At 42.6% G+C, this 17343-nt stretch overlaps 1 protein-coding gene across 5 annotated transcripts in view; it reads left to right on the plus strand.

The window, feature by feature from the left end:
- The window catches only part of carm1 (coactivator-associated arginine methyltransferase 1), a 139978-nt gene that overhangs the window by 53847 nt on the left and 68788 nt on the right, over positions 1-17343 (plus strand). For all 5 annotated transcript variants that reach the window (XM_077556213.1, XM_077556214.1, XM_077556215.1 and 2 more), the window contains exon 12: positions 7906-7995. In XM_077556213.1, the coding sequence (XP_077412339.1) occupies positions 7906-7995 (90 nt within the window). The remainder of the gene's footprint in view (positions 1-7905; positions 7996-17343) is intronic.

Consider the following 17343-nt stretch of genomic DNA (forward strand, 5'->3'; position numbering starts at 1 on the left):
CCACTACGAGCAGAGTTAACAACAGCAGACATGGACGCAAGTGCAGCACAGGAGAGCGAGGCAAACTTACTTGGACTTAGAGCTCCCATAGCTGTCATTTGGATAGTTCTATTTTTTTCATGTACATCTTTCGCCCTATGCTTCCTCATAGAAGCACTTGACACACTCAAAGCACTCGAAAGACACTCTTCTTATAAAATAATCGTTTGTGGCAGCCCTACATTATTTTGACACTTAATCGGCTCAAACCTTTTTTCAGGGAGTCAGATGCCGTTTATATTTTAATGTTCATATAGCCTTATGCCCGCGCAGCAACATCTTGTTGCGTTTTGGAGGAATATTATATCTTGACTGTCATGTGCTGCCCTTGGTGCATTGGCACAATGAGCACTTGTAAAACATGCAAACTTTTAGTTTTTCATTTTTGAAATATGGTGTGTTGCTCCAAGCAGAGTCGGCTCAGCTGTGCCACCAGCTCAGTGGACTAGTGGTAGAGTGTCTGCCCTGAGACTGCTTGATATTCAGCATTACGGGTTAGAATTGGGGGCTTACATCACTAAATGATCCCCGAGCGCAAACCCCTGCTGCTGCTCACTGCTCCCTCAGTGGATGGGTCAAATGCGGAGAATGAATTTTACCCCCACTTAGATGGTCGTGACCAGGGTTTTTTACAATATATACAGTCCTGCTCACTGTTATTGGCACCCCTTCTTTTTTTGCATGATCTCTACAATATATTCGGAAATAAATGGAAATGTACCAAATTTATCATCAGGACCTTTTAATTGGAGGTCCAAAGTAATTCCAGTAAAGTAAATTGTTTTTCAACTTGCATAATGTAATGTATGCAGCAATAACGGCACCCCTCTTTGATATTTGGTTGCACACCCTTTAGCAGTGATGGCAGCTTCCAAATGTTTCTTATAGCCATCTCTAAGCTTCTTGCACTTCTCCGTTGGTATTTCCTCCCATTCTTCTTTTTCAAATTGTTCAAGCTCTTGAGTGTTTGCAGGTTTCTTTTCCCAATGGCACATTTCAGCTCATATCAAAGATTTTCAATCAAATTGAGATCAGGAGTCATTGCAGGCCATTTTAAAACAGTATTTTTCCATTTTTAACCATTCCTGTGTGCTTTGGCTGTGTGCTTTGGGTCTTTGTCTTGCTGGAGGACCCATGACGTTCGATTCAAACCAAGTTGTCTAAAACTTGGTAGGACATGTCTCCCTAGAATGTCTTGATAATTCATAATATAATAATCAAGGCCTCCAACACCAGATGCAGAAAAGCAGCCGCCCGAATGATGGATCCTCCACCACGCTTAACTGTAAGAAGGGTGTTCTTTTCCTTGGAAGCGTCATTGCTCTGTCTGTAAACAAACTGTTGGTGTGCATTGCCGAAAAACTCTATTTCTGTTGCATCCGTCCACAGAATATTTTCCCAAAAGAATTGTAGTTTCTCCAGGCACTCCTTGACAAAGGTTAGCCATTCTTTTTTATGTCGGTCTCACGAATGGTCTTCGCCCATGAAGCCCTATTTTTAGTTCAGTGTGTGGCGTATGGTGGTTTTTGAAACCGTGATCCTAGACTGTTCCAGGTTGGCTTTCAGGTCTCTTTTAAACATGTTTTTTCCAACAACGCACCAACCATTGAAGACTTCTGTCATCAATTTCTCTTGTCCCCCCACGTCCATGGAGGTTTTTGACAGTTCCATGCTCGTCAAACTTCTTCATAACATTACGCACTGCTGAGACGGGCTACCAAAATCTTTGGAGATGGCTTTTTACCCTTTGGAGGTCTTGTGTTTGCGAATTATAGCACTTGTGATGTCCTCAGACAGCTCCTTTGTTTGATGATTGTTACAAAGGAAAAGGGGATAGATAGCAGGTGGCTTTTTAAAACATCAAAGTCATCATTCATTGGTTAATTCATGTAAATTGGGCACAGACAATTTAGAACAGGGAATTCTCATTTGTGATATACCAAAGGTGAGTCACAATGTGTTTCCATACTGATTTGCAGGAAAGGGTGCCAATACCAGTGACAGAGAATTTTTTACGCCTATTGTTTGTTTTAAATAGTTTTTTTTATCATATGGTCTTTCAGATAAAACACACGCTCTCCTTACAAAAATTAAATAAAAAATGTTTTAGTTAACTCATTTTTTCAGAAGATATTCCACATTATGTACTTTACCTTCATGGGTGCCAATAATGGTGAGCAGGACAATGTAGTGCATTGCATAAATGTCAGTACAGTGTACAGCTCAATTTAGAATGTTTTGTGTACTTATTGCCGTCCCCAACAGTGCCACTGATCATGTGAAGACATAGTTTGCCAGATTAAAAATATATCACTCACCACTTGAATGTGAAGAGGGATGCCGTATCACAAGTGAAGTGTTTACAAAAGTAACAGTGTCTTGAGATGTTGCTGTGCATTGTCCTAAGACCAGCTACGGCTCATCTTAAAGCACGCAGTTGTTGCTCGTGTATTATTGGACGGGCTAGCTGAAGATAGCAACATGAAGCTAACAGGCCCGTGTGACGGTCGCATTTTTTTGGGGCGGGGGGGGCAGATACATCACAACATCCTAGTTATGCCGGCGAAGCTTCAATGAGAAAAGTCTTTTGATTGTAAGTGTTGAGAAGAAGTGGGTCAACAACGAAAACGCAATTATAGGGGTTCAGCGGTTCTGTGGCTTACAACAGTCCGGCAGCCACAAAGGCAACGGGGGGGACTTTTTGTGAGCGACTCAGACAGAATGTACATATGAAAGTCTATTTGACACCCATGTACTACGGGGAGAATGCGCTTCTGTTCAGGCAGAGCAGACTGTTTGGGGGAGTAAAAGGTTTAAGTACCACTGATTGTCACCAGGGTTTCCTATGTAGAAAATGTGGAGGCGGCCGCCACCACCTATTTGGCTCGCCGCCTCCAACTGATATCGCTCAACACAGCAGCAGCGCTCCAGCTGTGTTGATTGAGTAACGTATTTTAACTGCAGTCGCAGCGTTGTGGAGGCGCTATATCAACAGCAGAGTACAGGAAAGACCTGAAGTAACAACCGAAAGAAGAAACTGTTTTTTTTTTCTTCTTTTTTTTGGGACTTTATTGTACCGAAGGAGAAACCAGCGATGTTGTTTGGTATGGAGACAGTGCCACTGAGCAAAAGACAGGGGGCAGAGCTGGAGGTGGCAGAGATGAAGATGCTGAGGTTCTCTTTGGGAGTGACCAGGATGGAAAGAATCAGGAATGAGTACATCAGAGGGACAGCACATGTTAGAGGCTTTGGAGATAGTCAGAGGCCAGACTGAGATGGTTTGGACATGTCCAGAGGAGAGATAGTTAGTATATTGGCAGAAGGATGCTGAGTTTCCAAATGCCAGGCAGAAGGTCTAGAGCAGAGGTGGGCAATCTCGGTCCTCGAGGGCCGGAGTCCTGCAGGTTTTGTAGGTTTCTCACTTCCAACACAAGCTGATTCCAATCAACAGGATCGTTATCAGGCTTATGCAGAGCTTGCTGATGAGCTGATCATATATCAGCTGTGTTGGAGAAGGGCAACATGCAAAACCTGCAGGACTGCGGCCCTCGATGCCCACCTCTGGTCTAGAGGAAGACCAAAAAGGAGGTTTATGGATGTAGTTAAAGAGGACATGAAGGTAGTTGGTGTAAGAGCAGAGGATGCAGAGGACAGGGTTAGATGGAGGCGGACAAAATAGATTTGCAAAGAAATTTTGAACATTAACTCTTTGACTGCCAGACGTTTTCAGAAACGGGATGTCGCCAGTGCCAGCCGATTTAAGCATCTTGACTGATCTTTCAAGGCCCACAGAAAATGTTGTTTGGACTATGGAAACACACATACTATCAAATGAAAGATTGAACTCTCATCTTTCATCAGAAAAAAAGTTTGTTTCTACCTTATTCCGTTCTTCAGTAATCAACAATAGGAAATGGTTAGTTTCACCGAAATGCTCTGTTTTGAAACAAAAAGCGGAGAAAAAGAGCTTTTTGTGAAACGATGTTATTTCATGCACTCTAGTGAATGGTACACTTCTTTTTGTCCATGAATGATGCCACAAACATCTAAATAGTGCTTTACTTCTGTAAAACGCTATCACCAACAATGAAAAAGTGTTTTTTGGTTGCAAAATACGTTTATTTCCATTCAACAGTGTAATAATTTGACAAAACAATTTCGCAAACTATTTACAAATGTGTGCAACTGTGGTACTATTTACAATTATGTGGATGTTTCAAATACAGTTTTTCTTTTTGTAACGCTCCCATGCGTGCAAGGAGACGCAGCAGGATTTGCACAACAGATTAGTTTCACTTGCGATGGCTCCTTTCGCGTGCAGACGTTACACTTTCTTGACGGCATTTTTTTCCGGGGAATAGCAAGTAGCAGTCTGTACCCACTCCTCCGCTGAATATGCATTGGACTCGGGGCACTCTTCGTCGTCCGATTGAACGTCCGCCTGAGCAGAAGTGCTCGGTTGTGCTCCGCGTTTTCCGGCGTTAGCATCGCTAGCCGGTGAGGCTTTATGACGTGATCATAGCCGCCGCGTCAACGCTTCCAACTTCGGCGTCAACCTCGGAGTCACCATCATCATCGTCGTCATCAATGTGCTCTTTAGCATTGGTCGATGCTTTTCGTCTTTGAAAAAAATGTTCATGCGTGAGCTGCTTGCAACCGGTCGCCATTATGGCTTCCTCAGCCATTGTCCCGTCAACACTCTAGCTCCGCCTCACGTCTTCTACTGACGCCTACCCAATCTTGTCCAAAGAGAGTCATCGCTGCCATCTAGGGGCCAAAAATAGGCATTATACTAACTAGATCTGCTTGATACTTTCAGCACAGCTGGCCAAGGCTGTCCTCCAACCGTTTCCCCCCCCCAAAAAAAAAAAAACTTGGTGAACGTCTTTTAACTCTTTCACTGCCAGACGTTTTCAGAAACGGGTTCTCCCCAGTGCCAGCCGATTTAAGCATTTTGACTGATCTTTCAAGGTCCACAGAAAATGTTGTGTTTGGACTATGGAAACACACATACTACCAAATGAAAAATTGGACTCTCATCTTTCATCAGAAAAAAAGTTTGTTTCTACCTTATTCCGTTCTTCAGTAATCAACAATAGAAAATGGTTACTTTCACCGAAATTCTCTGTTTTGAAACAAAAAGCGGAGAAAACAAGCTTTTTGTGAAACGGTTATTTCATGCACTCTAGTGAATTCTACACTTCTTTTTGTCCATGAATGATGCCACAAACACCTAAATAGTGCTTTACTTCTGTAAAACGCTTTCACCAACAATGAAAAAGTGTTTTTTGATGGCAAAATACGTTTATTTCCATTCAACAGTGTAACAATTTGACAAAACAATTTCGCAAACTATTTACAAATGTGTGCAACTGTGGTACTACTTACAATTATGTGGATGTTTCAAATACAGTTTTTCTTTTTGTAACGCTCCCATGCGTGCAAGGAGACGCAGCAGGATTTGCACAACAGATTAGTTTCACTTGCGATGGCTCCTTTCGCGTGCAGACGTTACACTTTCTTGACGGCATTTTTTTCCGGGGAATAGCAAGTAGCAGTCTGTACCCACTCCTCCGCTGAATATGCATTGGACTCGGGGCACTCTTCGTCGTCCGATTGAACGTCCGCCTGAGCGTCTGCCTGAGCGTGCTCGGTTGTGCTCCGCGTTTTCCGGTGTTAGCATCGCTAGCCGGTGAACCTTTATGACGTTGTCATAGCCGCTGCGTCAACGCTTGCAACTTCAGCGTCAACCTCGGAGTCACCATCATCATCATCGATGATGATCATCGTCGTCATCAATGTGCTCTTTAGCGTTGGTCGATGCCTTTCGTCTTTGAAAAAAATTCCCAAGTGTGAGCTGCTTGCGGTCGCCATTGTTCGCTTCTTCAGCCATCTAGCTCCGCCTCACGTCTTCTACTGCCGCGTCAATGCTTCCAACCTCGGGAGTCACCATCATCATCACCGATGATGATCATCGTCGTCATCAATGTGCTTTTTAGCATTGGTCGATGCTTTTTGTCTTTGAAAAAAACTGCTCGACCGTGAGCTGCTTGCAACCGGTCGCCATGTTTTCTTCCCTTCCCCAGCCATTGTCCCCTCTAGCTCCGCCTCACGTCTTCTACTGACGCCTACCCAATCTTGTCAAAAGAGAGTCAATGCTGCCATCTAGGGGCCAAAAATAGTCATTAGGCTAACTAGATCTGTTTGAAACTTTCACAGCAGCTGGCCAAGGCTTTCCTCCACCAGTTTCAAAAAAATAAAAAAATAAAAAATGGATGACGTCTTTTAACGTCATTGGCGGCCCTCCGTAGGTTTTTACTTGACGTCTTTTAACGTCCATGGCAGTCAAAGAGTTAACACAAATGCGACATTTTCCGAACCCTGTCGAGCTCTGACGAAAACGCAACGTTTGCAGCTCAGTGGGATAGGTGCTTATACCAATGACTATAAAAATGGGACCCATTTGCCCCCCTTCTTGACATTAAGCATTATGGGTTGGAATTGAGGGCTTAGATCACCAAATGATCCCAGAGCGCAAGCCTCTGCTGCTCACCGGTCCCTCAGTGGATGGGTCAAATGCAGAGAACAAATTTTACCCTACTTAGTGACAATCAGTGGTACTTCAACCTTTAACTCCTCCAAACAGTCTGCTCTGCTTGAACAGAAGCGCTCTCTCACCTTAGTATATGGGCGTCATAGTGGATTTATGAATGCGACCAAAATGGATGCAGAGACATTTTTAACATTAACACAAATGCGACATTTTTCGAACTCTGATAAAACGCAACATACGCAACGTTTGCAGCCCAGTGGGCTAGGTGCTTTAGTGTAAAATCTGGGTTTGATAGTTGAACACAAAGCTGATATCTTTGTAGGTAACCATGACTTAGTTTGTTGTATGAATGGCAACAGATGGATACACACAGGTTGGTTTTACCTTTTGCCATTCAATTGAACACCAGTTATTTGTTTTGCCTGCCACTATATGCCACCGGTATAAATAGAATGATAATACATTTCGCCCCCCTTAGTAGGGTGTGACAATCAGTGGTACTTTAATACTAATTAATTAGCTGTGAATAATATACAAGCTCACTTTTATCTCCAAGACATAATTGATTTTCTAAAACTGCATACTGAACTGAACCGAAAACCGTGAGCACAAAACCAAAAACCGAACTGAGTTGTGGATTTTGTGAACTGTTACACCCAAAATATACACATTACATACATATGTCACTTTATGCTAACTCAATAACTGTTGAAGATATGAAAACCAAACTTTTTTTCTGAAAACAACTGATCAGCAGCAAAAATTTTAACACAAAAATTCAAGAAATAAACGCTTTGGTTAAACTTTTCACAAATGTTCAATATGCGAGCCTTTGGTTCCACGGCAAACGATATTCCATTTCTTGCCAAACTCGAACAAGCATATCGGGATCGCTGGTTAACAAGGCCTCAGTTAGTGGAACGCTTTCTGCTGTCCAATGAAAGACATTTTATGCAAATAAGAGGTAAATAGTTTGAGATGGCATTTTACACAAAAAGATAAAATCTTAATTGTGATTTAACAATGGTCTGTTAAAACCACCGCAGAAAAAAAAAAGTGAGATGTTTTTCTTTCCAACAAAACCAATTTTATCCTGCAATGTTTGCCAGTCACCGAGATATGAGATTTTACATGTTAAGTGACGTATTTAGCTGAAACACCATGCGCGTGTGTGTGTGTGCGCGTCTGTGTGTAATTGCACGCATGAAGTGGGCCGGGTCTGTCATTGACTCCTGGGCCGCTTTTCTCCCCCATCTGCCCCTAGGTGTACTGTATCTATTCATCAAGTGATATTTAAAAATCTTTCCTCACAGACAAAGTTATGACATCAGTATTGCTGCCCAGGTCGACCAGACAGGATCAAAGTCCAGCAACCTCTTGGATTTAAAGAACCCATTTTTCAGGTGAGTTTGTAAATAAATAAAGTTAACAGCCTGTGTTATGTACCATTCAGTGACAAGCGCTGGGTTGTATGGCTGATGAGGCACTGACGGTAAGATTGACACATTTGAGTATGATCCAAGCAGAGGCCCTGCTATTCTTTAATCGTAGCCACAGCTCCTTCAAATTTCTAATTAAAGCAGTTGGGGGCTGAAGAGGAGTGCAGCCACGCAGTGTTACACCGCATGGATGGTGAAAGACGACCAGACAGCAGGGCTCAACACTGCGACCAATTTAACACAAATATGGTCAACTTTACAGTATTTACTGGTTAAAAAAATTAAATTATTAGGTTAAATCATCCATTTGCTGGGCGCAAGTGCACATTTTAATCAGTAGTGCAACGGATCTTTGAGCCATAACTCGTTCGATCAAGTGCGAGGATGAGTCAAGATAGCCACCACGCGCTTCCTGCTGAAGGCCAACTAAAATAAATGTCTACCAACTAATACTTGGACGTCAATGCAACGGGGTTTGTAGGCTTTTATTTTGAAATTGACCCTCGAAACGCACGGTGGCGTCTTCTATCTTGACTCGTTACGATCCGCAGTATTTTGTGTAAACATTGACGTCTCTTGCCAGACGTGCCATACATTCAAACGCGTTCTGACATTTCATACGCACACAGAAAGAAGTCCATCAATGCATTAAACGTTAAAAATGACAAATATGTAAACAATGTGGGCTTTCTATCCATCTATAAAAGCTGATATATATCAAGAAGAATGATGGGGGTGAAATCACTTTGCTATTTTACCTAATTACAACCAAGGCTACATTTTAATCACTTATGTTTACAATACCTAATCTAATAACTATGCTTCCATTCTAGTGGTTGATATGTAAATGAATCGAAAATAAAGAATGAAGATTCCTTATAATTCTTATAACATTTTCCACCAAAAGCTGGAGTGACTTTACATTAGTCCCCTTTCCACAGCAGCCAAACACTGAACAAGAATAATCAGTCATAGTATAGCAGTTTTATTTTCATCAGACATCTGTGCTTGTGTTCACGTACACCTGATTGGGAAGCACTGATTTGATTTGTTATGATGCTCAGGCAGGTTTTGAAGCATTGTTTTTTCCAAGGGGAAGATGGTTGAGAGGCCTCACTTAAAGAGCCAGCTCTTTAAGTGAGGCCCTCTGTGTTGAACAAAATAATGTTCACATAAAAGAAAAACATGTTTTCCCCTCAATGTTTTCTTTTGAAATTATATAAAATTGACTTTTTTTGCCAGCCGCTGCTTGTTGCAGACTGTTCTTCTTACAGTAAAATATATCGAGTCACTGTCGAGCTTTACGTCATATGAACCTACACAAATTGAGATGACTGTACATCAGCAAATATGGTCAAGCTGCACCTCCACCAAAAATGGTGCAACCAAATCCTGGCCAACTGTAAAAGTTAGTGTAGAGCCCTGCTGACACCACCCACCTCCCTCCCTTGACAAATTGATTTGTTGGGCACAAACCAAAGTTGGCCTGCCCCCGCTGCTGAAAAAAATCCTAGAGGAAACACTGAATCAACCAAGAATGCGCTGGGTCCGCTGGCAGCGCCAAAAATTGCTCTAGATATGGACCCACAGCTTGCTCCCTGTTAACATCCTATTCACTAAGGACCTTGCTCTAAATGATATACCAGCCCAAACACGGCCGCAAAGTTTGACTGCTGGGAGCAAATTTGCGCCCGATTTACCACACATGGCAATGCATTTGCGCCAAGAACATGGCAGTATAATAACAGTTGCAAGAAAGATGAAACTATCAGAAAGCAAGGTTGGACCGAGAAGGTGCAAAAGCGTTCTCGTCATCTCTGCCTAGCCTTTTCCATGCCACTGCTGCCATGATCACTGGATCACTGGAAATTCTGTATGAGAGCCTTGACGTCCATTTGCGTCTATTGTGTCACTCAAACTCTGTGTGGCTATTAGCACTGGCGTAAGTGATGCCGTTTATCAATAAGTCTCATTTGCATAGAGGTGGGCAATTTCTCCGCCAAATGTATGCAAATTACCTAATTTCCGTACGCCCAAAAACCACAGTGGCACCGGGGCACAATCTGATTGGCAGCGCCATTAGTACAAAATTTCCCCATCTGCGCATCCTTAGTGGATTACACGCTATTGGATTGCTCCATTTATACCGTTTAGCGCCGCGCAAAAGCTACGAAAACCTTTAGTGGATCTGACCCAGAGTGGGGTATTTGCCATTAAATTAGCAGCTTGATATTAAAACATGGTAAACTGGTCTTTTTCTGACCTAATGTTTAACGCAGAGTTGTCATCTCTGGCCTGTGAATATTTGCATTCATCCAGATAGCGATGGGTATCGAAGACATTTTGTGGTATGGACCGATTTGGGCCATTACTTCCAAGCACCGATTCACGTAAAATTAAATGGTGCCATGTTTCGGTTCTGAAGCACGTCTTTCTAAGTTGTGCCTGTGCGGGGGTAGAAGAGTTGACGATTTTCCATGGCGCACTTGAACGCAACATTAGATGTACACCAGCATACTGACGTCACCCACTCGCGCAGGATTTCACAAGCTAAAAATATGTTTCTTGATTTGCAAACAAGCGAGATTTTTGCGGCGCCAATCCAAACAAATACAATTTATGAAGTATGACAGCCTCCACGCTGGGCGCAGTGGCAATGTCCCTGCAATCAGTTGAGAGGGATGTGTTGGCAGCATTCTCCCTCGCTGTACCTGCGCACGTCGCCCGCACCGAAACTGAGAGGTCCATCTTCCCCCACCGAATCAAATCATGCTGGAAGGTACACGACGGCTTCAACATTGTTAAGGTATATAGACAATGTAATTTGGATATTCTACTGGTGACCATATTTAAAATAGCGAAAGCTTGTGGCCAAAATGTAGTGAGTTTTACAGACCACGTCAGGTAAATTGGGAGTCCATGGGTTCGAGCTTCAAACTCATTGCGAGGCAGGCTTTACGTTCTTGAAAAACAACTGCACAAGAAACAAAGATAACATTAATTATTAATTTATACATTTTTAATGTTTAATTTTGTTCTTTGTGTTGCTCATTGCACAGAACTTTGCTTCACACGTTTTTTAAAATATTAATTTATGTGTATTAATTAGGGCTGCCACAAACTATTATTTTGCTAGTGGCTAAAAAAAAATCATCTTGTCTACAAATCTATATCGTCCTGTGTTTTTTTTTTTTTAAGACAAAAAAGGTTGTGCTTTACTTTGACTATTTTCGGCGACGACTGCCGCCTTCCTCCCTCGTCGCCGAAACTTGTCAAGATAAAGCACAACCTTTTTTTGTCTTAATAAAGAAAAACCTCAGGACGATTATTTTGCTAGTCGACTAATCACCAACAGTTGTTGCGATTAGTCGACTAATCGGAACATATCGTTGCTGTCCTGTGGAAAACATTAATGTACTTTTTTTTTTTAAATTGGGGGGGATGTCTGCATTCTGTTTCATCTCATGAACGTAAAAATGTCAAAAATGACATGAAATGAAATGAAAGTGTTTTTCACAGGACGACGATATGTAAATAGCAGCATATTGCACCAGCAAACGACTGCTCTTTTTTAAACCAACATTAGTTTACGTTTTGAATTCTTTAAAAGTATGTACAAATTAGTAATGATGACAGTTAAGATGATAGTTAGTATATTGAAATTTGATTAGATTTTGCAGCTTGTACCATCATTTGTGACATGTTTATAAACTGATAGTGATACAGTGGGTTTAGATTTTTTTTGCTATAAATCTTAAGTGTATTTTAAAATTCAGCCAAAAATAGCACTAATACTATGAAACTATTTATATTTCTCTTATATGTCTCTTCTTGGAGACTAAGTATTTTCAAGTAGGTCTAGAAGGTAGTGAAGTAAAAATAGGTGAGTAAAATTAGGAAAATGCACTGTGCCAAACACAACTAAAATTAATACTTGTATTATTTTTTATTTATTTAACATTTCTCCAATATGATTTGTTTTGCTTCACTAGTATGTGTACTGTATTTTAACTCTTTTACTCCCAAAAACGTTAAATGACGTTTAGTAAAAACCTACGGAGGAGCGCCAAAGACGTTCACCAAGTTTTTGTTTTTTTTTGGAGTTAACGGGTGGAGGAAAGCCTTGGCCAGCTGTGCTGAAAGTATCAAGCAGATCTAGTTAGTATAATGCCTATTTTTGGCCCCTAGATGGCAGCGATGACTCTCTTTGGACAAGATTGGGTAGGCGTCAGTAGAAGACATGAGGCGGAGCTAGAGTGTTGAGGGGACAATGGCTGAGGAAGCCATAATGGCGACCGGTTGCAAGCAGCTCACGCTTGAGCATTTTTTTCAAAGACGAAAAGCATCGACCAATGCTAAAGAGCACATTGATGACGACGATGATGATGATGGTGACTCCGAGGTTGACGCCGAAGTTGGAAGCGTTGACGCGGCAGCTATGATCACGTCATAAAGCCTCACCGGCTAGCGATGCTAACGCCGGAAAACACGGAGCACAACCGAGCACGCTCAGGCGGACGTTCAATCGGACGACGAAGAGTGCCCCGAGTCCGGTGCATATTCATCGGAGGAGTGGGTACAGTCTGATCACGGAGAAGACACTGGTTATGGACTACGATGCCACCATGAATGGAGCGGATAAGATGGATCAACCACCCGGTATATGAACTGAAGGACAATGAGGAAGCCAGACGTAACACAACCGTAACGTCACCGTATCATGATCCTGAGAGTAGACTTGATGGCAACATGGCCAAACACACACTGCAGTATATACTTGCTATTCCCCGGAAAAAAAAGCCAGCAAGAAAGTGTATCGTCTGCACGCTAAGGGGCCATCGCAGTGAAACTAATCTGTTGTGCAAATCCTGCTGCGTCCACTTGCACGCAGGGGAGTGTTACAAAAAGAAAAACTGTATTTGAAACACAATTGTAAATAGTACCACGGTTGCACACATTTGTAAATAGTTTGCCAAATTGTTACACTGTTGAATGTAAATAAAGGTATTTTGCTATCAAAAAACACTTTTTCATTGTTGGTGGTAGTTTTTTACAGAAGTAAAGCACTGTTTAGGTGTTTGTGGCATCATTCATGGGAAAAAAAAGGTCTCAAATTCACAGTGCATGAAGTAATATCGTTTCACAAAAAGCTTGATTTCTCCGTTTTTTGTTTCAAAACAGAGCATTTGGGTGAAACTAACCATTTTCTATTGTTGATTACTGAAAAACGGAATAAGGTTTCTGATGAAAGATGAGAGTCCAGTCTTTCATTTGGTAGTATGTGTGTTTCCATAGTCCAAACACATAATTTCCTGTGGACCTTGAAAGATCAGTCAAAATGCTTAAATCGGCTGGCACTGACGGCATCCCTTTTCTGAAAACGTCTGGCAGTCAAAGAGTTAAAAGCAGCAAATTGATCTACACAAACAAAATGTGGTATGCACCTGAAATGAAAAAAAGAAGAAAGAAATCCTTAAAAAGATTAGGAGGAACTTTTATGTAAGCACAGTACTGCATGCATTATTGTAACAAACTTGTAATGTGTTGTCGTTGCTATGTCCGAGTTCATACACGCAACACTGTGCGTGATCGCAACTCAAGAGTCAGAGAGAAAAAGATCTCCGTGAGGGAGCAGGTTCGATGTCAATGCGTTCGGTGGCAGACTGTTTTGGTTATTAATAAACGCGAGTTCACTGACTAAAGCCTCCATTACCCTTACAAATATGTTAGCGTGCCAAACAGAGCATCATATTACACGGTGCTAACCACTGATCTGAATATATGACTGGATGCTGATAGCCCATACACGCCCGTGCAAGGCGTTGAAGTCACAGGGCGGCCATCTTGCTCCTCCCATCTCACGAGCAGACTACTGTATAACTATACGGTATAGGTACCGATGAGACATATACAGCTCGTAGGCAGTTAGTATAGGGTCGGGGGGTGGCGCGGGGTTAACTATTTTTTTAACAAGTAAAAATAATAATAAATGGACCGTATGGCCTGCTTTGAAGACCCCCTTTATCTTTATCACTCAGTTCCTTAGACCCCAATATTAGATTTGGCAGAGGTATCTTTTGTTGAATTACAGTTATAACTCTTTAATAAAAATACACGTTTCCTCCTGTAAACATGATTAAGCATATAATTTACAGACGGTTAGGGAGAGACAGAGACGGCGAGGGAGAGACAGACGGCGAGGGAGAAACAGAGACGGTGAGGGAGAAAGAGAGAGAGGTCCGGAGAGAAGGAGGGAGAGTGGTCCGGAGAGAGAGAGGGAGGGAGAGAGAGAGGTCCGGAGAGAGTGAGAGGTCCGGAGGGAGGGAGGGAGGGAGAGAGAGAGGTCCGGAGAAAGGGAGAGAGGGAGAGAGGGCCGGCAAGGGAGAGAGAGAGAGAGAGGGCGAGAGAGAGTGAGAGAGAGAGAGAGAGAGAGAGCGAGTGAGAGAGAGCATAAGTACCGAAAATTGGTACAGTACCTGTATTGATAACCAGGTACTGAGAATTGGAACAGAACCGGTTCAAACGTGAAAGGTACCCATCCTTACATCCATGTCATTGTATTGTCAAGGCCCTGTGTCAATCGCAGCTGGAGTGTTTCGCCTCTCATCTGAGCAGGTTCAGGTTAATATCAGGCTTTGTTTAATATTATGCTCCATTTTGATTGGTAGTCCAGTTTTGAGAAATGTCTAAGATTAGATATATCTTTCATGTTTCGCGTTCATAATCTGGCAATAGCCAGGTTGATAATTGTGATTCACTTGAGGGAGTTCTCCACAATATCAATTTGGGACTGCTCCACGGTGATTTGGTCGGGAAAAGCGGGACATTCTATTCAAGCTGATTGAACGATGCGGCATCTTGTGCGCCTTTGTTTTGACCAATCACGGCAATAAATGAAAATCTCGTCTTCGGTCTCGTTTTAGCCAAAAAAACAAAAAATAAGCACAAACGTTTTTAACAGATAAAAATACACAAAGCACCCCTCGCTGTTCAGCATGCAACAAGGAAATGGTGAGTAATTCTGCGAGAACAGAATTAATTGCAGCGTCCATTCGTCTGTTAGGTTTGTTTGTTTCCCCCGACGTTTGCACTTCCTGGTTTCGTCAAAGCTGCATGTCCCGCCCTAAATAACGCCTGATTGGTCCGACCTAAAAAAGGTCTGTTGTGGACTTCCGGCGGTGCCACGTTCATGTAAGGCGCAAAAGTTTGAGCTCTGCTGAGAAACCCAACTCATTAAACGACATTTGTATAACACGGCAAAAATATGCCCAACTCCACCACGAAGACCGACGCCAGCGATAGACTCACTCAATATCAATTTAGGAGCAAGGACGGAGAGAAGTCGCCGGAAAAAGCCTGCTAAACTTGTTGCGGCTAGCGCTAGCAAAAGCACTGCAACTACGGCTAAAAGCATGGAGATGTTGCAAACTATTTTCTAGTCAAACCGAGACATACGGGAGGTCATCTCACAAATGAGGATGGAAGTGAAGGAGTTTAAAGGCCAAACCAGCTAATCATTTACAAGACTTGAAACTTCGTTGGAAGGTCTCGGCGCTCAACTGACCCAGCTGGAAAAGCGGGTTGCCGACACAGAGGGAGCGCACAGCAAACGCGGAAAAGAACACCAAGGCCCACGGGAAAGCGATCAACTTTCTGTTGTGGCGTGAGGCAGAACTCATGGAAAGATGTGAGGACCTTCAGAATCGAGCGAGAAGGCAAAATCTAAGGCTGTATCAGGTCCTGGAGGGAAGCGAGGAGGGAGACATGGTGGGCTTTGTGAAAAACTTACTTCCGAAGATGCTGACTGACCTCCCGCTAACTGAAATGGACATTAAGATTGACCGGGCGCACAGGGCGCTAATGCTGAAACCTAAGGGAAATGATCCTCCTTGTTCTATTATGGTTAAATTCGCCGAATACACAGTCAAGGAACAGATCCTGCAGCAAGCCTGGAAACAGTGTACAGATGAAGATGGACGAGAGGCAGATCTACTTTGATAATGACTACTCTCCGGAGTTGCAGAGGAAACGCGCCCAGGTCAGATACATCGTTAAACAGCTCAAGGAGAAAAACATTAAAGCAAGGTGCCTGTACCTGGCCGGCTCGGCTGAGAATGACTGTGGGATCCGAGGAGAAAACCTTTCAGACAATGCTCGATGCTGCACCGACACTTCGGGGCTTGAGCATCCAAGTCCGGGTTGATGAGTGTAACAAAGTGGAGCGGGAGATGGCCAGACACAGGTGGGAGAGTCGGGAGGTCAAACGCGCCGAGCGAAAAGTCAACGTTTTCATGGAAGAGGATTGTAGGTTTTTCTTCCCATGAAAGGAGTGGACTCACTAGTCAAGAAGTAGGAATTTTTCACGTTGTTTCTCATGGCATTGTGATGGGTATTGTTTCTTTCTTTTTTTTCCCTTTTCTCTTTTTTAAAATTGTTTCGTTAGACGTGCTAGGATTAATAGAAAAGAGAAAAAGATGACTGAAAAACATATAAAAGAAGTCATTTTCGTGTTGTGGTTGGATTATACATATGGCTTTATTTTATTATTATTGTTATCTACTTGCGATGTGTATGTATGCTTGTGTTCATGCCTATGCCTTTATATACATATACTTATACAGTATATCTATGTGTATATACGTGTGTATGTATATGTTTACAGACGCTCCCCTACTTAGGAACATTCGTGTTACGAACAACGGTACATACGAACATGTCTGCGCGCATGTCAAAAAATGTTCAGAAAGAGATGCTGTAAGTTAGATTTTTTATTGCGCACCTTTTTCCGAGTACTGTAGTGCTTCTTTCCGCCGCTAATACCGACGCTTGGCGCTGTGAGAGCTCACCCAGCATTGGAGGCTCAGCAACGTGTCGAGGAGGGGGAAGAAGAAGAAACGCCTGTCGCTCATAGATAAAGCCATCGCACTCTTCGAGCAGCAAGACCCAAATATTGAACGTTTCACAAAGGTTGCAAATCAATTGAATGATGCCATACAGTGCTACCGCATCATTTATGATGAAAAAAGAAGAAAACTGTGCAATCGTAGTTAGATCGCTTCTTTCGGCCGGTTTCTAGTAAATCCTCCAAGGAAGATACTCATCAACCCTCATCTTCTTCTCCGCGACCCTCTACTTCTTCCTACATTGAAGTTACGGAGGAGGAAGTAACTTTTGAAGCCCATTCCAGCGACGACGAAGAACCTCTCATGATATAAAATCCTCCTCTTCCTCCTCCTCCATCAAATCCTTAAGCATCGAGTACATCTTCCAAAAGTAAGTTAAACTTCATTTTATTTATCTTATTACGTACAT

Source organism: Vanacampus margaritifer, chromosome 2 (genome assembly GCF_051991255.1).
Source record: "Vanacampus margaritifer isolate UIUO_Vmar chromosome 2, RoL_Vmar_1.0, whole genome shotgun sequence".
Classification (NCBI taxonomy): Eukaryota; Metazoa; Chordata; class Actinopteri; order Syngnathiformes; family Syngnathidae; genus Vanacampus; species Vanacampus margaritifer.